The 19,732-nt window shown below is 36.4% G+C and overlaps 2 protein-coding genes across 15 annotated transcripts in view; one reads left to right on the top strand and one right to left on the bottom strand.

Moving 5' to 3' along the window:
- Nucleotides 1-2,021, top strand: part of APBA2 (amyloid beta precursor protein binding family A member 2) — an 87,852-nt gene extending 85,831 nt beyond the window's left edge. For all 5 annotated transcript variants that reach the window (XM_071754970.1, XM_071754972.1, XM_071754969.1 and 2 more), the window contains one exon: nt 727-2,021. In XM_071754970.1, the coding sequence (XP_071611071.1) occupies nt 727-798 (72 nt within the window). In that variant the 3' untranslated portion in view covers nt 799-2,021. The remainder of the gene's footprint in view (nt 1-726) is intronic.
- ENTREP2 (endosomal transmembrane epsin interactor 2) overlaps nt 1-19,732 on the bottom strand; it is a 111,723-nt gene that overhangs the window by 496 nt on the left and 91,495 nt on the right. For 7 of the 10 annotated variants that reach the window (XM_071754979.1, XM_071754981.1, XM_071754978.1 and 4 more), the window contains 7 exons: nt 19,441-19,601; nt 18,684-18,819; nt 12,421-12,496; nt 10,724-11,299; nt 6,961-7,035; nt 5,976-6,304; nt 1,471-3,696 (listed from right to left, as the gene is read on the bottom strand). In XM_071754979.1, the coding sequence (XP_071611080.1) occupies nt 3,511-3,696; nt 5,976-6,304; nt 6,961-7,035; nt 10,724-11,299; nt 12,421-12,496; nt 18,684-18,819; nt 19,441-19,601 (1,539 nt within the window). In that variant the 3' untranslated portion in view covers nt 1,471-3,510. Of the gene's footprint in view, nt 1-1,470; nt 3,697-5,975; nt 6,305-6,960; nt 7,036-10,723; nt 11,300-12,420; nt 12,497-18,683; nt 18,820-19,440; nt 19,602-19,732 lie in introns of those variants that run through there. The other 3 variants (XR_011728071.1, XM_071754976.1, XM_071754980.1) reach the window with 3 other exon arrangements.

The following is a 19,732-nucleotide window of genomic DNA, read 5'->3' on the forward strand; positions in this document are numbered from 1 at the left end:
TGAATAATATCTCACTAAACACAGGAGGACAGTGTGGAACTACTTGTTTTTTCAGCATGAAGACACCACAGTATCAAAGCAGCCTATGGCTGTTGAGGGTCTGTATTATCAGGCCTTCCTTCCTCTCATGCTGCCTGATGGGTACTTACAGTCTGGTTACCTGAGGCTTTTAATACTGTTAGTCTGTAAAATTCCTTTGACAATTAATCGGAGTACTCCTTGAAGAATGAACATAAATACACACTAGCCATGAGAGAACCTGTTCATCAAACTCTTGACTGGCATTTAAATATCAGGTGATAATGTCCAGGTTTTGTGTGCAGACGATCATTCTACAATTAGGAGAAAATATGTACAAAATTACAGTCCCACAGGAAAGGAAGACAGAACAAAATTCTAAGTTCAGTTACTACCAGACCAGCAGAATATATTTTCAGAGGTTTGCACTGCTTCTTTTTTAAGGTATTTTGAAGATATTTAGGGGTCTTTTAAGCTACACAGTGTTGCAACCTGTTGCTATTTAAAAGAAACAACACAGAAAAACCCTGACAGCAAACCAGCTTATTAGAGCCAGAGAACTTTGAACTAGAAACTCGGGTAACATTCACATGTATAGAAATCAGGACATTAAATGCACTTACATGGTAGGGTAGAGACAGAATGGGCCTTACAGATAATTTTAAACTAGTAACAATTCTGCTAATGTCTGTGTAAATCAATTGACAGATTCACATGAAGACTATGCCAGCTGCTATGTTCAGGCTTCTAACTGGACAGGAGACACCCCTGTACATCTAGCATGGGACTCTCTTGCAGCAAACCAACTAAATGATTCCATCAAAGCTGAAGGCCTCATAGCTGAAGAGAATTTTGTATTTTGTATGAACGAAAGCTGACCTGAGGACTCCAAAACAAGGAACAGACAGGTGTCTCTGCCTTTTCTCTCCTTCCTTTTTATTTCTTCACCAAAAAGTGATGAGAAGGATGGTCAAAGACAATAATCACTGATAAAAATCTTTGTAAAGCATTTAAGTATTTTGCAACATCTTCTAAACTCTTTTCTCATAAAGCGTAAAATGTATTTATTTGTAACCCTTATGTGGAGTGATGTATGTATGTCTGTCTTGTTTGATAACACAGTGAATGTGAATATTTGATGAATGAGACTGCAAGAAAAGGCAAAGAAAAGCAATTAAAGAAAGTTCTGGTTGCCTCAAGTCAAAAAAATAAAAATCCCAGCTCCATAAAATAGTCCAATACTGATGGCTTTGCATAATTTTCAAAGTGGTGCTGAATAGATGGCATTTCAGTGGGAAGGAATGTGTGTGGTTAAAACTTTTAGATTCTAATGTAAAGAAAACCACTGTAGTACTTGGTATTGTTATAACAAGTGTAACCTGTTTGGCAAGGTGTGAACATAAACATGTAACAAGTGTTTCATATGCTAAATAAAGAATAATTACCACAAGATTAAAATCAAAATATTTATTTAGATACATATTTATTTTTAATGCTTGTGATTTTTATGATTTAACAGAAGTATTTCATGAATAACTTATTGCACAGGTTGTGTAATGTATGTGTTGGGCTGGGTTAGTTTTTTTATTTTTTTTATTTTTGCATATTAACTTTTTGTTTATACCAGCTCAAAATGGGAAAGCCATGCTTACCTGTATCTGTCTTTTATAAAGCATTCTTATTCCTAAGGCAATGTGTTCTGAATGTATATTGTTTTCACAAATAACCTAGCACCATCAGCAGTATTAAAATGTGTGTAGATAAAAAAAAAACAGTAGTGAATTTGTAATCCTTACCAGATAAATGTTAATTGGTGTAACTTTTTGTCTACATTTTTTTGGGGCCAAGGCCTTGAAGAAAATACACTGTGATTTAAGAAGCCTTACCATGCAGTAACTGAAGAGCTTTAGATGACTGTACTTCAAGGAGTAGTGTGTTGCATGCAACTGACCTTAGGAAAGAATTAAGCTACTATCACTAATAAATCTGAAATAATAAAGGAAGCTTGCTTATTTTGTTTGTTGTGTAATTTTAAATAATTTTAAAAAATCCAAGCGGAAGATAATTTAATTCTTCATCTAAGTGCAGTTGCAATGGTCACAAATTATTTTAAGTGCATTAATCTCTTGAATTAGGAATTTGTTTATGATTATCTTCAGAGTAGATGCTTTCAATTAGCATACCTTGTTGCCACTGGATGTCACTGTGAGTTCACATCGATACAAAAGCATTCTGTAATTAAAACACATTAAAATGGATGATACTGTAAAACTTAAACTACCCATCTTCATCTACATTCCTTTGTGACCTTTTCACAGAATGTCTGCCGAGCTCAGAGTGACACAAACGAAACCAGTACATGATTAAACCTCTAATGGAAACTAATGCTACTGACAAGCACTTCTCCAAAAAAAGTAAATCCCTGAAATGTCAGCTTGTGGTAGATTCTTTACGAGAACCTTTTGTTTAAGGCCTTTTCAATTACCTCTGAGAGAGCCAGGATGAAGCTTGCACTGGAAGATGTTGCTGGCAGACCTGTGTTTATTCTGGTAACCAAACTAGTGTCAATGATACTTACTTTTTGATTATTTTTATTTTTTTAAAGGTCACTCTTAAATAAATCATAAGTGCAGCAGAACCACAAGGCCATGTTTTAGCAATACAGTTGTCAAAAGTGATCATTGGAGTAAGTTCTTTTTGAAAAAATGTTCCAAAGCTCTGCTGGACAAAAATTCATCTAACTTCAATCAGTTGGTGCCTGTAAAGTTTGCAAAATCTGCTTTTTGGAATGCAGAATTTCAAAGATGGTCCCTAATGCATCTTTTGGTCACAATTTGCAGAATACTTAGTGTCAGTTCTCAGTCACTACTCCATTACTAGATACACTACTTCATTACATTCAAAATTGAGGAAAAATAAACCACATCACAGCCTTTACCATAATATGAGGGGCCAGAGGAACGAGGAGCTGTTTAATAAGACAGATCAGTTAGCCTGGGGTGAAAGACATGGAAAACGGGATTAGAAACAGCGCTGCTTGTGCGTATCAATCACCTTTACATTCTATCCAAATCACTTGTTGAAAAAGCAAAGTCCAGAAATACTTTTTATTAAAACACTGATCATAGTTAAAACACTTTGAGGTACATTAAATAAATACAACTTTTAAGTTGTACAGCCGGTCTCTGGTGGTTTTGTAATGGTTTTCAAGAAATGCCAGGCAGCATCAGTAGCATTTCTGAAAGTACAGTGAAAGAAACACGTTTCTGGTTGGGAAAACATTTGTTATGACTTCACTATAAATCAGTTAAAAAATTTGCAAAAATCAGGGCTGGAATTTACATTCAGAAAGACAGGTGTTCTGCTGCTGCTGCTGGAAAAAAGCAGAATTCCAAAGGAAGACACTTTTTAAGTCATCCACTACTTCTATTTCTCCCAGTCCCGGTTTCTTCCTTAATTCTCTTTGCTGGAATCACATACCTGTGGATATTATCAAAGGATGGTCTCCCGGCAAACTCCAATTAAACTGTGAGGCCTGTCCCTCTCTGAACTGTGAGTGATACGGGACCTACGTAAGAAGGCAACTGGAGAGCTCAGAGCACCACAGCTCTGAAGGTGAAGATCTTCTTGAAGTTGCTTTCTAGAGGTATTCACATTCTGCTGGGAACTTGTTATTACCTGGTATAAAGGGCAGAAACGGAGAGGAAAAATGGTGAAAACAAGCTAAGAAATATAATTTAAAAGGGTCAGTCCCTCAATACCATTTCATTTCAGTTACCTGATGATGGCATTCTCCCAGAGGAGAGGTGTGTTTATGTAGCCAACCTGAGACCCTCCTGCTTCTCCTGTTCTTACATCTAGATAGGGCTGAGTTCTGGCTACTGGGAGGCAGGAGTCAGGCTTGGAAGGCACCAGACCATGACTCGCTGCTGTAGTGTTGAGCTAACAAAGGTGCAAACAAGTATTTGCTTGTCTCTGTATGAATGTAAAAGAAACCTGTGGAAAAGGCAGTAACTTTGCTTTATAATTGACACATAGAAGTTTGGAATATATTAAACTCATCTATTTTAGGAGAAAGAAAAGCTTCACTTGCTTTTCTGAAGGTGGAAGAGAATGAAACTCTTGCAATTCTAGTAAACAAACATTGCAGTGTTAATAGAACTGTCAAGCTGCTTCACAAATCCGAATTACACAATTTTTTAACCAAAAATTCTGACTTCTTAAGTAGACTGCTAGGATGCTGCGGACTTTCATTCATCATTAGTGGGTTTTGTCTTACAAAAAGTAATTACTAAAACTATTTCTTAAATGTGGAAAAAACATAAGTATCCTGGATCTAAGAAACCCACACTGGATAAAAATTGGGCTTTCTAGTTTTGTGATCTAAATAAATACATTTTATGCAGATAGTGTCAGAAGTATGGAGCCAGGCTCTTCTCAGTGATGACCAATGGTAGGAGACAGGGTAAATGGATGTAAGCTGGAGCATAGGAAGGTTTATGTAAACGTAAGAAAAAGCTATTTTATTGTGAGGGTGACAAAGCACTGGTACAAGCTGCTCAGTGAGGTTGTGGAGTCTCCTTCTCTGGAGACATTCAAAACCCACCCAGACATGTTCCTGTGTGACCTAAAGTGGCAGGTCCTACTCTGGCAGGGGATTGGACTCAATGATCTATTGAGATCCCTTCCTACCCCTAGCGCTCTGTAGTAACTATGATATTTTTAAACTGTTTTGTGAGAAACTATGAGATTTTCATTTAAAGAAAATTTTCATCTTCTAACCTCAAGGATTTAATTAGCCATACATTTTGTAAAGCATTAAAAATGTTAAAATTTAATTCCATACTGACACTCTTCAGCATGTCATGATAGTACTGCTGTTCTATCCATGTGACTATAGAGGTAACAGATACAGTGCTATTACTTCACTCTACTTCAGTTCACAAAAACCACCCTGCAGCAAGCTGTAATGAAGGCTGTATGTGTCCTGCTACAGATCACACTATCTCACATGCTGTTTCAGTGTTATTATGTCCTATTTTAATACTTATCCAGTTTTTCCCACATGGGGATAAGCAGACTAATGCCACAGGAATGACAATATCTCAGAAAGAGGGGAAAGAGCTGCCAAGAGTATATCCTTAATTGTCTGTCCACTGCTGTGGAAACTCCACAGGCAACCTGACTGTGGTTAGCCAGTGCTAAGAGCATTCTGCTTTTCAAAGCTGACACCATAAAAAGAACTCCATTTCTATAGCTATAATTCTGATAACAATAAGAGGTGATTCATTACCTTTCCTCCCGGAAAAAGATTTATTATTACACATGAATTAGATAATAAAAGTTGCTGTCACTACTAATTCCCTTGCTTTATAGGATTCCTTCCAAACCTTGAGTCTGTTTTATTTTCACTCAAGGTGAGAAGATGCGTTATTCCTTCATTTGGAGAAGCAGAATTTCTCAGTTCTTTTTCTTAAAAATAGCGAAGGTCATTATCATTCTTTCAGGCAGGAGTAAGGGAAACTGCACTGCTTTTCTTTTGATAGATCATGTCTCTGCTTTTGTGTCTACCTATCTTATTTAGCTGCCAGATTATGCTGTACAAATAGATTGAAAAAAACCCCAACAGATCCAAGTCAGTTACGTGTATCTCTGTATATAATGAACATTCATAGATGAAAAGATGCCAGAAATAAGAGCATGATTATCAACATGCAAATATCAGTATCCTATAGAGCTCCTATGATACTACTGTTTCCTGCTGAAGAATGTGAAATGCATTTATGAGTGCTTCAGTGTGAAAAGCATCACTGCACAATAAATATTAAGAATTTCTTACTAAAGCTACACTATTATAAACTACACAGCAATTGTATGAAGTACTTAAAGCTGTAAAAACATTTAAATGAGGACATGTCTGTCAAGCTGAACAAATCTTTAGAACATAAATGGCTTACCTGGTCTATAATATTGGCACTGAAGATGGCTTCTTCCATGTGTCTCTCATCAGATTTTATTACTGATCGTATGCTGTTCACTACGTGACGTACTTCTGGAGGGAGATTACAATTTGAATGTTCCAAAAACTTTGCCACTAAAATTTTTGTGTCTTTATAGGCCTTGAGGTCCACTAAAGAGCGTGGTCGCTCTTTTGAGACTGTGTGCAAAGCCTTTGGCTTTAGGTGTAGATCGATTTTCGTTGTATCCCTCTGTTTTCCAGTCGGTAGGAAACTGCTCAAAGAATGCTGGCAAGCAGAGGCAGCCATATGAGAACCAGAAACAGGAACTAAAAAAGGGGGGGAAGAATATCTTTAAAGTAATAAGTTTAAAAAAAGAAGGAAAAAAAAAAAAAAGAAAAGGCAAAACAAATATTGTCACAGAAGTTTCATCATATAATGTCTGTTTGAAAAATAACAAAAACATGCAATCAAGGAAACATTGCAAAATGGTATTTAACCAGAAGTCAAGAGTAAGACTCTATCATGACCAAGAAGGACTGCATTTAGGACTAATGGGTGGCTAATTAAATAATGAAGTTGTTACCTCTACTTTCAGGGACTTCAGCTGATTTTAACAATAAAAGCAAACAGAGGCTACTTAGGGTTACCTATGTAATTTGTAATGTTCTAGGCCCAACCCCTCAAGCTCCCCCCAGATTTAAGGATAAAGTTCCCTTTATTTCTAGGCCTCAAAATTATAAGCAGTGAATAGTACATGAGAAATTAATACGAAATACACAGAAAGCAAAAATGCTAAACTAAAACACAGGACTTTGTTTTCAGCATTTATTTTTTTTTCAAATACTGCTTCCATCAGCATGTACATCTGAATGTTGTTAATAAGTTATTTTTCTGCCCCAGATTTTCCAGAGCCTGTTTATCAGAAACTTTTAATTAATTCTTTTAAAAAAGGAAGGAAACCCATATGATTACTTATCCTCACCTGTTTCTAATGTAGTTGGAGAGAATTCTGCATCTTGATGCTCGCTACATATAGGAGTCCAGGCACAATTATCACCTTTAGCCAAAGAGACAGAAATAACACAGTCAACCCTCTGCCCAAAGCAAGCAAAAATACATTGGAATCTTTTATTATCTGCTTTAGAGAATGAAACTACACAGAGGAAATACTACTTTCAAGATGTCCATTCAAAATTCGCTCTTTCAAAATGTCTTATAACATCTTAAATACAAAAGGAAAGATGCAGTGGCTGCTTGACAGTTTTGTCTCTGTTAGGCAGCTATCATATCCTAAACATTTCTGGTCTAAGCACTGAAGCTACAGAAGGCTCCCTGGAGGTAGAGACCTCAGACTTTCCTGTACTTCCTTGGCAGACATTTGTCTGACATCTCAGAAACTGGACTAAACAAGAAAAAATAATCCCTCTCTTAGTTCTACAAACCCCAGCATTTTATCTGGTATTTCTACTTTGTTTTATGAAGATTCTCATTCTTTGCAGGACAAATGCTATCTGCCACTGATTAAATTAATAGGGAGGTAACCACCATGGTTACTGATGATCCAATCAGTAACAAGTGACTTTAGAGCATCTACAAACTGCTCTGGACAAAGCCTTCTAGTGACAAGAGTTTTCAGATACCAGAACAAGGATCGATCATGATGAGATCGTGTTAATCGTAACTATCAGTGCAGGCCTTTTGATGTCAAGCTTGTGCCAGTCAAGATGGAATAAATCCTCATATTTATGCTCTAGGAAGATTAGAATCTTTCATACCTTAAGACAAAGTTTATAATGAAAAGCTAGTATAATCCTCTCTGGTAAAGTGAGTAATTAAATGATGGAAAACAAAGGTAAGATGCTACAAAAAGAAAATCTCCAAGAAATTCAAGGAGGCAGCTTCTATTCTGTCTTTAATTTGTTTCATTATGCTGAAGTACTGCAATACATGAATCATGGCATGCTTAAGAGGAAGCACTTCAGAGATTCTGTCTTCCCATTCATTTTTATACTGCCTCATGTACCTATGGCATAGTCAAAACTACAGACTTTATCCTAAATTATCTGGAACACAGACACCACCATAATTACTGAGGCACTTAACTGACATCCCCACATGGTCTATTATATTGTATTATAGGTTAAGTTTATTGTAACAAACATCCCTGCTAGAAGTTGATTGTGTCCTTCTTTGCCACGATAAACTTTACAGGGAAAAGACAGAAACCCATGTAAACTAATAACTTATAAGTAATTTTTAAAAGGCATTATGTCTTACAAAGTTATATGTGAATTCACCATACTTAAACTGTGCAGGGAGTACACAGTGACTATAAATGTACCTCTTAAACTAAATTTTCATCTGTAATTTCTCTACTAGGAATGACAGATATTTAAAAACAAACATGATTACTTTCAACATTAAAAGATTAATGGCAGAATTATTGACCATAAAGACCCCATTATGTCAAGATCTGGTTGAAACACACGAATTATATTTTATTGATCTAAAAGCCTAGTGTTTTATGCCAATATTAAAATTCCACATTACTAATTTATTAGAGCTCATTGGTATTGCATTACTATGTTGTTGCACACATGCAACATCCCTGTATTGGATAATTTATGTTCCAAACCACAGGCACTGCAATCACATTATTGTTCAAGACCCATTTAACAAAACTCTATGCAGTAAATTCCAAGGTTACACTTCTAAATCTCTTCACATCGACTTATAGGGGGAGGTTAAAACCTGTAACTTTTTCTTCTGGATTGGTTAATTGATGGAGCTCAGTTGGTTCCCTTTATCTTTGCCCATCATTCAACTCTGTGGACCTAGTTTAAAATTCTGCAGTGAGATGTATATACCAATACTCAGCCATGAAAAATCTAGATCAAATGCCTTTTTGAAGTTATAGAGACAACTAAGAAGTTCAGTTTTATGTCACAGCTTAGGAAATGTAAATTTCCCAGCAGCTGCAAACAGCTCTTCACATGTTTCCAGAACCGTGTGCTGCTTCTAACCTATGTATGATTTGAACAAGAAGTAAAGGAAAGGGAAGTGATGGGAAGTTGTGAAAAACATCCACAGAGTACAATTTTAAAAATCATAGTTGCCAAACACAGGAATGAAAAATATGTTCATCTACACTGTAGTGCTTCTCCTAAATATTTCATTTTAGAGTCTTCTGTAAGCAGCAAAAGAAAAGCAAACTAGGTCAGCACAAACACATTCCCTCCAAGTTATTACTTCTCTTTCTTTCCCCTTCTACAGTGTATCAGTACCTCCAGAACCGTATCTGCTCCTTTATTACAATTTTTGCTAAGCCAAATGACATTTCAGTAATGTTCTACCCATATACAACTTGGAATTCAGTCAAAATAATTCCCACAATGCCACTCTTCCAGAAAAGATGATGGATGTATTTAGGACATGTTAAAAATGAAGGCAGAGCATCTGTTCCACCAGGTGTCCTAGCAGTCAGCTAGAATATGTAGATATGACTGCTGCTGTAATCTCTCCCTTCAACAGCACTCAAAGAGCATAGACATCACAATATGGAAAACCTGCAGAGCATAATCCAGAAGAGAAAGGGCTGTTCTTGTTTTTAGCACTGTAGAAAGGATTCTGAAATTCCTACATACTGTCTGCACAGCAGCTTCAAAGTACATATATCCCAGCAGAGTAAATTTCAAAAAATAAATGCAGAATTCTAGATTAAAGATTCACTTTCCTGGATATGGTGTTGAGGCTAGATAAAGGGATAAAAACACTACTGAACTAAGCATAAGGTCTCTGAAATTCACGGAAACAGAATAATGATGCAAAAAGTGGAACTGAACCAACACATCACCTTCCTACATGAAACCATTTATTTCAGCGTTTTGTCTACTTTTGTTTTGAGCTCGTCACAATTCTGTCTCTAGACAGCTTAGAAAGCCCAGTGAATGCATCTGCAACAGCACAATCCATGACATCTTAAAAAGCTTTTAAAAGCTTCACTTTCACACTTCTCCATGTTAGCCCTTTCAGCTTGCATCCTCCTGTAAAACCTTTCCTTCTCAAATGGTTTGAAGTTCTACATTGCTGCTGTTGCATGAGAAAGCCATTTTTTTCACTAACAACTAACAAGTAGATTTTTATGAAGATGACAGCTAATATCGGCTCCTCTCTTCTCCACTTGTCTAAGAGGTGATTAATATGAGAAGATGGTTATCTAGAAGTCAAAACCTTTCCTTTTCATTTATCTGGTCATTTGCCTCATCATTAATTTCCTCTTTAAAACTGTTCTCTGTACTGTCCAACTTGCCACTACATGGTTACACTCACTGCCCCTGACATGCACCAGTACTGCCAGTGTCACTGTCAGGAAACACAACCTGCTGTATTACAAGCATGACAGCTCAGTTAATAATCCCCTAAATAGACCCCAGCTACCATTCAACTGCTTAGTTTAGTTTCTCAATATAAAAGTAAAAGAAACGGATTCATCTAACTGAGATGGTTCTCTGAGCACTGCACAAAGACAGGTGCATGAGCCAAAGTCATTTCACTCTGTCACTTTTACAAATCCATTCATCTTTAAAATTTTCAAATCTAGAAAATGTGCATGGGACTCACACCTTCACACATAAGTCAACCCTCACTGGAACATTTCATATCATTTCCAGCAGCACCAATTGCTGCACAAATCACATACCAATCATTTGTTCCATGCTCCATCAGCCTTGTGGAACTACACCTACCTTTTGTGTAAGACGAACACGACACAGGGTCACTAGTTGATCGGACTATATTTGAAATTCGTTGTTTTGCAATATGATGCTGCTGGACAGAACTCTGGTGGCCACTTGCAAACGATGAAGTATTTGCAGGCCCAAAACAGGGAGAGGTCTGGGAAGGGACAGGGGGCTGGCTAAAGACTGCACGGCACATTTTATTTTGCTTCAAAGGCGGCACGGCATTGCTGTCTTGAGCAGAATTCTGCAGTTCTCTTTCTGAGGAGCTGAAATTCTCAGAGGAGCAGCCCAAAGACCTCTGGTGGGCACAGTTCTTTTCTTGTCCTTGAGAGGTTTGACTGTGGGAACTGTCATCCTTATCAGGAAAACCTGAGCAGGTTCTGTGGAACCTGCAGCTGGTGCTGTAATCCAGAGTGCTGCAGCTCTGGTTTGTAGCCCCTTTGGGGGTAGCACAGTATGGAGAAACATCTGCAGAGTGGAGAGATCCTTGAACTTCCAGTGAACAAAGATCTTCAGAGGAGCAGCTATGGTCTGGGATATCAAAGGCTTCAGAGACCATCAAAGAGGCACTCTCAACAGAAACTTCAAAACAAGAGATAGAGAGAAATAAAGAAATCTTCTTGCCCCTCTCCGCTGATATATGTATTTAATTTCAGTAACTACCAAGTACATCAATAATTACTCAAAAGTTTTCAGATAGCTGAATGCTAAAGGAAAAAGTCTGAAATAATTTACTTGTTTCTAGAGTCCTTCAGCAAAGATAATTCACCTTATTCATCTTTAAGTATTTTCTTCAACTATTAAGCATGCTTGACCACTGATACCAAGATATTATTTGTAACTACATTTAGACAAGAACAACTTTCACTACTGGTTCCTCTGGTAAACAGCAAGAGATCGCCTGCTGTAGAAAAAGTAAAACTTTGTGCAGATGCAAAATGAAATAATATGGATTTGATAACTTTTAAACCACCACTGTCAATATTAGATTTGCACCTAACACTTTTTAATCAATCATCATATTCCTGAGGCATCTAAGTTCTTTACAAATGAGAACTCACCATCACATAACATCTCTGGAACACAAAGTATGTGACACACATGCTTCAGATAGAAGCTAAACACTCTATGTAAGGTAACATCATCTTTGAAGCCATTGGTATTAAAAAAACAATATTATCACTTTCTCTGTCATGACTCCAAATATATGTTATGGATGAAAATTGCATAAAAATAAGTATGATGTGGAAAAAGTATTTAATGGAAGTTTTACTAAAGTAATAATTGCATAAAAACTGCTCAGTATCTCATGATCCACCAAAGCTACAATTTTTTAAAAAGCCCTCTGTATAAAAAAAAAGGATGGTATGGAGGCCTATTCTAATAACTTTTAAACTTTAAACAAACAGGTTTTGTGCTGCTACTCATCTACTTGCATTTAAAATATATGCACTTCAGGCAGCAAGCTTCCTATTAAGGTTTCTGGAAGCTGTGCATGAAACTACTAAATGGAGAAGGCACGCTTTGTTGAGTGAAGCTCTCCTCTGCATTTCAGCTTATGACTGTGAAAAGGTTCTTCCTGCCATCAACAACCTGAAAGCAAATTTTTCTTCCTCCATTGGGAAGGCCAGAAGAGAAGAGAAAGGCCAATCAAAAATCCTGCTGCATCTTACTCAAGTGGACAAACACAATACTATGATTACCTTGTGTGCTGGAGTCCAGAGTCATGTTCCTCTCAGCCACACTGGATCCAGATACTTGCTGATCAGTACCAGCAACCTATTCAGATGGAAAGTTATTTAGAGATAGTATTTTACAGTGGATTTGGGTCAGGAACACACTTGCAATTTGTCCTTTTTCCAGAATCTACAAGCTAAAATCATCTTGAATTCACAGGCAGCAGGGGCTGCAGGCCCACATTACAAAAATGAATGGCTGCAATGAGTAGAATTAATGATTTTATTAAGAGCAATCTCTCTTTCTAAAGTCTGCATTTTTCCTTATGGCACATTTCCCACTTGATATTACCCTAAAATAGGATAGAGAACAACAGAAACCATAAAAACAAACAGAGGAGCAGTATTTTACTCTTGTTATTTGCTAAGATGTTAATACCTAGTGTATTTTTAACCCCTGTAACATCACTGCCACTCAACATGGATGATGTAGTGTTCCCTCCAGCCTATCAGGGATTGCTGAAGGGAGTTAATATTAGGACTTACTCTGATCAGCTGGATCTCAGTGTGTAACTTCCCTTCAATTTCAAGAACCATGCCAACAAAATAAAGATTCACTCCTACTAGAAAGTCCTGATCCATAAATGCCTGAAATTGAGGTAATTTTATTTCAACTGCTTTTATTAGCCTTTGGATTGGACCCCAATTTTAAGCCTCATTAGATTTTTATAATTTCTTTGGGATAAAGATTGTTATTGAAGTTGTTCCAATAAATAGCTGGTAACAATCAATGAGAAAAATATAATAAAAAAAGTTGAAAGGAATGAGATTTATACCATCTTTAGCAGAAAGCATCATAGCTGCTTCTGTGTGTAGGGTCCCAATGAACTAGTAAAAGCTTTTATGGCTGGTGACAGAGTTCAGAAATAACCATCAATCACCTCTGTGAAAACCTTTTTGTCAAGAGCTTAATTTGTATCTTGCCTTCTAAAAAACTCAATGTGACACAATTACTCTGAAGATATTAAGGAAAGAGTTGCCAGTGCACATGGCAGTGTACATTAATGCACTCATATATATGCAAAACTTACTGTGCTCATTGCTGATTTTTTTATACATCTACCCATCCATATCTCACTATGATCAAGTGAACAGGAAACTTTTTCAGATGCAAATTTAGCTTTTAAAAGTGATTTTAAGTCTTGGGGTTACTGAATACAGCTGTAAAAAAAGAGCAGTATCAGAAATACTTTAACTCAGCAACAGATGAAGAGAGGGCTGGGAAGCAAAGATCAAATTATTCATTTTTTTTAAACAATTTGCTTGGAAATTTCTTAAACAATGTATCTTTATTGAAGTATAATATCACATCTGTGGTAAAAAAAAATAAATTAGTGATGTCACTCTAAGTTGCAGGCAGTTCCTGTGAACAAAGTGTGGAACTGCTGGGACCTAACCAGAAATGTTCTCAAATGCTTTGTTGCTGGAGAAAACTCAATCAGACTACATTTTGGAAGAATGAATATAAAGTCTTAAAGGTTTTCCTTTTTAATCTAGGGTTTCTTCTTAGATATATGAGGTTTCACAAATTCTTTAGCATTAACAGGAAAACATCAGCTCCATATTTGTGAAACATTTGTTGACCTTCTATATTCTCTCAGTCACCTGGCAGCTGTAGTGACACTGCCTGGTAACTATAAAATGGCCCGATACCTATAAAATGAGCTGCATGCAAAGCTGAGGTTTAGGCAAACTTGTACTAATGGAAAAGAACCACCTGTAGCTTTGATCTAGTAAAGATAAAATAACATTATTAAACAGCATATGAAGCAAACTTCGGGCTTAGCAATTCTGGAAATCAAAATACTGAATCTCTCAAAAAAAGAGAGATTTTTTCAGGCAAAAAAATTGCATACACTGTGTTTACATACCCAAGCTCCCTATTATACAAACATTTCAAGGTTACAACACTTCAATCTTCGTGTCAACTACAGCATTGACAGTATTTTTTGACCTGGGAATAAGACAACTAAGCTAATCTGACACAAGCCACAGATACCTTGTTGGAACAGGGCTTGCAAAGAACACACCATGGACCCAAGGTATATTCCAGCAAGGGGGGAGAAAAAGTATTGTACCTTGTGGTTAGGTGTTAATATTGAGAGTCCTTCAACTCACTTAGGTAAGAGCTCAGGCTTTACTCAGAGAAACTACAGAGAGGAACTGTTCTCTCAGCTCTCTCCTCCATGCAATGAGATTGATATCAGCCTTTTGCATCTTTTGGAATTTAGTGGGACACAAAAACTCATCCATCCAACAGCACATCCCTCTCAGGCTCTGCCTCAGTCTCAGAGGCTTCAACAGAGACTGAAAACCTTGCAGGAACATATCTAGAGGCATGGACTGCATAAACAAGCCCATATTCTTAGAGGTGACCTGTTACTATGTGAATCAAAGGAACCAGCCCAACTTCTGGATACTTGCTTATATACTGGACACTGTACTGTATTACATATTTCTCTAATTGCTGGAAATTAAAAAAACAAACCCCACAATCAAACCCCAACAATATGACAACCAGATGGGACAAACTTACAAACACAGCAATTGCTTCTAGAGTCCAAACAAAATAATGTGAATATTCCCCTCTATATATTTTATAATCTGATACATATACAAAAGCACTCATCTTTCACTTAGGTTTCTCTCTTAAGGGTCTCATCAATAACTAGCATGAGATTTGAGAGTGAGCAAGGGAAAGAGAGATACTTAAATAGTTTTGGCATGCAGAAAAAATCAGGGATATAATTGGAATTTTTTCTCCTACTACTTTTTTCAGTATTTAGCCACAATTTGTTCAACCTAAGCCATCTAAGCTTATCTGATCAATGTATTACCTTTTCCTTTTTTCCCTTTGCCTCTTTCTCCATGAATAACTGCTTAAAGTATTTTATATCATTTGGAATTGATTATCCTTTTTGCCTGGGGAAAGGACAACCTTGGTTTTAATTGAATAGAGGATAACACTGACAATTTTTCAGACTTTCAGTTAAGGCATGGTTTCATACAGGTACCTGCAGAGCCTAAGGTAACAAAACCTTATTGACTTGCACATCCTCAGACATAAGACTTGAGAAGGCAGTCATTAAGTTTTCAACAGGAAAAGGAAAAAAAACCCCAACATTTCTTTAACAAGAATGCACAGCCTACAGATTTCTAAATCTCATAAAACAGCCACTACTATAATTCACCCAGAACCCTGATCTATTTGTTGTTGCCATTCCTATATCCTACTTTGCAGGGAAAACAGTGTGAATAACACTTTTTTTCCATAGTCATAAATTGAGAATTCCTAATCAGAAGAGATGACAATGGCAATTTTTACCTAGATGCAATCACTTAAATTAGCACTGACATTTATTGTCTGTCAAATGCATGAAATATAAGTCTAATTTGATACAATGCAATAAAATTCTAAGGAACTCAACCATTTAAAAGCAAACAAGAGCTGTTGCTTGATGCTCAGTAAAAGGCTTTACAATCATGGCATTGTTACATAATGGTTTCCAGAAGCACTTCAGTAGTTAAAGCTCTGCCATGATTTTCATTGCAAAATCTGCCTTGGAGGGATTTATAAATCTAATTATTTCAGTTCATACTATACTGTAGTTTGGTGCATATTATATGGGAGCATTTGCCTCATGGAAGAATTTAGGATTAAAGCATTCCTAGACTTGGCTCCATTTCTCCATTTACAGATTGACTGGGACACTGCAAAAATGTACAATAGGGCTTTTGCTGTTCAGAAATAGGTATGGCTACAAAGTGGATGGGTAGGCTTTAGTCAGCACTGACAACTCTGAAAATAACTATCATCCATATAAAAATTCACTCCTTGCAAGAAACAACATAATTATCACTGTTCAGAAATTAAAAATCACCACTCATTTTAACTTGTGACTAAAACAAACCCTTTCTGGAACCTGGAACAGCCAAGGCACTGACACTGAACCCAGATGGAAAAAAAAAAAAAGCAGTCCATAACTTGACTTAATAAAGCTCACAGTATCCTTTCAAAATCATGACTTTGCTGCTTTACCTTATGTCTTGCAAAATTATACTTTAGTTACATGCTGGTGCTATTGAGCTCCTGGATGTCAATGCTCAATGCAAAGTGTAACCCCAAACAGAAGAGTGCTCCAATTGATTCTGTGCTTAAGTCTAAATAGACTTTTCTAAACCTTAGTGATTACTGCATACATATTCTTATCAGAGATACTATCCTCCTCCTTCCCCCCAAACCTCCAGGGCTTACAGGTTTCTCTAAGTCATTGTAAAGGGAAAAAAGATGAAACTTGGATAAAAAATATTTTAGAAAGGAGATTACCTTGGAAAGCTCAGTTTTGATGTTCCAAAAATAACTTCTCTCACAAGCAGTTTTTACCACTTAATTTTAATACAGCCAAATAAAACAAAGCTTTTGGCCTGTTTATTGTGGCAGGTGGTGGAGGGTATGACACAAGGTGAGGATTGGAAGAGTTGTCAGAAGCTGCTTTGTCAGTCATAGAAACTGCAAAGTTAGGCATATTTTGGAGTTTTTAAACCACATTTTTTCCAGGGACTGTGCATGTCAACATTATTTTTTAATTCTCAGACACTTGTCTTATTAATTCCATTCATCTTCTTGCATATAACAGTAAAAATTTTGGTGGTTCCAGTTGTGGTTTCCGCTAACATGAAAAAAAACGCCGGCAAACTTTTCAATAATAAATTTTTGGGAAATGTAAAGTAATCCTCTCTGTAATGTGGGTGTAATTCAGCAACCTGAACATATATTTCTTCAGTGCACTGTTAGAAACTGACAAACAATATCTAGAATATTTGACTACATGAGTTTTTACTTTCTCCTGCAAGAAATTACATTTCCTGAAAGCAATTTTAAGTATCTTCAAATTTATGACAGCTGATTTAATTGTCTTCAAGCAAAACTTTGGTCAAATGAGCTTTGGCCACACATTCAGATAGATTATAATTCAACCTTCAGTTGAGTTAACATTGTATACTAAAAAAAAGAATTTAAAAATGTGTGCTGTAAATATTCATCTGAAGTATACTGAATTCTTTCTCAAAGTTCAGAATAAAGGAGTAATGTGCTCTCAGCAGTTATTCAGAAACTAAAGCTTTAACAGCCAAAAGTATATGAAAAAAACAGAACTACTCATTGCTATTTCACAGGAAGAACACATCCCTGTCTCTTTATCCTGCAAAACTTTGTTCATGTGGTTTCTAATCAGTTCATGTCACGATGAAGCAGGAATCAATTTCCCACACTTTGGTATCCAATAGGAGGCTCCTTATAGAGGCTGTATCTTATAACTACTAAAGCATAAATTTGGCACTGAGTCCAAGGCATCTTGTCTAGAGTAGAGCACCCTGTTACAAGAACTATTGTTGTACTGAACTATTACCAGATCCCTTTACAGAACAAGATCTGAAACCTTACATAAGTAGATGACAGCAGATGTGTATTTTTAACTTTGTTAATCTGAGGATGTTTACAGAGATTTTTGTTGGAAATTTTAAAGTACATGTTCTACCTACAGGGAGTTTAAAATGGAAATTTGTAATTGTCTTGTCTTAGATTTCATCCAGAGCAAAACCATCTGTCCCACTAGCTCTATGCTATATACACAAAACCACACACAATTTATTAGCTTCCCTGTTAAATCTACCCTGTTGTACTGAGTTTCAGCTAGAAGTAGCATATTCAAGTGAGGCAAATCTACTATCACCAGTAGTTAGAATAAAAAGCATTTTACAAATGGGTTTTTTTGAAGAAAATAAACCTGCTTCCTAATCAAGATTCCTTACTACCTAAAGAAATTAAGTATAACCTAACTTTAAAATATCATCATCCTTTTAAAACAAAGAAAAACACTGTGCTTTGCTGATTCAAATCCATTCTTGTGGTGTTTTGTTACTAATAGTGTAGTATTGTACAATTTTTTAACCGATGATAACAGCTGAAGTATTGCTACTCACACAAGCATTTTCTCAACCATGCACAAGAAGTTCAGCAGGCTACACATAAGAAAAATTTGTTAGTTAAACCCCTTTAAAGAAAATAGTGTGGAAAATTTATTTAAAGAACATAATTATTTTCTAATGGTTGTTCCTACAAAGTACAATTAACTCCTGAGTTATTTTGGATTACAGAATTTATCTGAAATTGTTTCTTGTCATGGAAATTTTTAAAGAGTATGTGAAGAATTTCCTGTGGCTTTCCTTACCTGACTGGCAGGTGTCTCTCCAATCACTGCCTCATAAGGAGGGGGCAGCTCAGTTGGATACAGCATTCCTGGGCTGTTAATGGTTACTTCATATAAATTACTGAATGGGGAATGAGGAAAGTCCAAATGGAGACCTCTGTTTAAAAACAGAAACAAGCAAACTTAGTAATTAAGAAATGAATTAGATTTGCTTGGTAAACTATTACCTGTACACCACACATAGACATAGAGCAGTTCTCTTAATTTAAAGCCAACACACTACAAAGAATTATATGGAAGAAATATATGAGACACCAAAAGGAAAACCTCGTTCACAGGGTAGTTGTAAAACTTCTATTTCATTTTGGATGCCAGCCATCTCTACCAGCCTATTTTGCAGTCATTAATGTCCTTCACTACTCCACAATAATACACATCAACTGCAATTATTTCCTTTGAAAATATAAACTGATATTCAACTTTAAGTGTATAATGTTAACAGCTGTGAAAGGATTATTTTTAAGTTCCTTTCTGCTTTAAATTCAGATTTTGTTATTCTTGTCTTAGCTAAGTTCAATCACCTCTCTATTACAACAGTGCTTTAAAAAAATATTTCCAGGTCTATTCTTAGAAGTTTGCAGAAAAACTACATAATTTCTGCAGAACAAAAGCACCTAATGTAAGCAAAGGACATTACTTGGCCTCATATTCTTTGAAAGAGCTTCATAGTCTAGCTTGGAACTATGTGATGACTGCAACTACAGGGAAGAAGAATCACCTTTGTGCCTCTACCACTGGTGTGCAGGTGTATTCTGGTGGGTAGTAGGGTGGAGGAGGTATTGGTGGTATGAACTCATCAAAATCCAAGGTTTGATGCAGGATAGTTCCATGTGGAGTCATGCAGTCGGGATTGGCAGAATGTGGCCTCTGTGGCAGAAACTGAAAATGAACAGGTCAAGTTGCTTCAGATGACAGGAGCATCATCATGAATAATAAAAATTCTAATAATCCAATTTCATTGTTCATACTGAAATGAAAGAGACACTTCTGGAAGCATAAGAATACTTGAG

The sequence above is a fragment of the Heliangelus exortis genome, chromosome 11, assembly GCF_036169615.1.
Source record: "Heliangelus exortis chromosome 11, bHelExo1.hap1, whole genome shotgun sequence".
NCBI lineage: Eukaryota > Metazoa > Chordata > Aves > Apodiformes > Trochilidae > Heliangelus > Heliangelus exortis.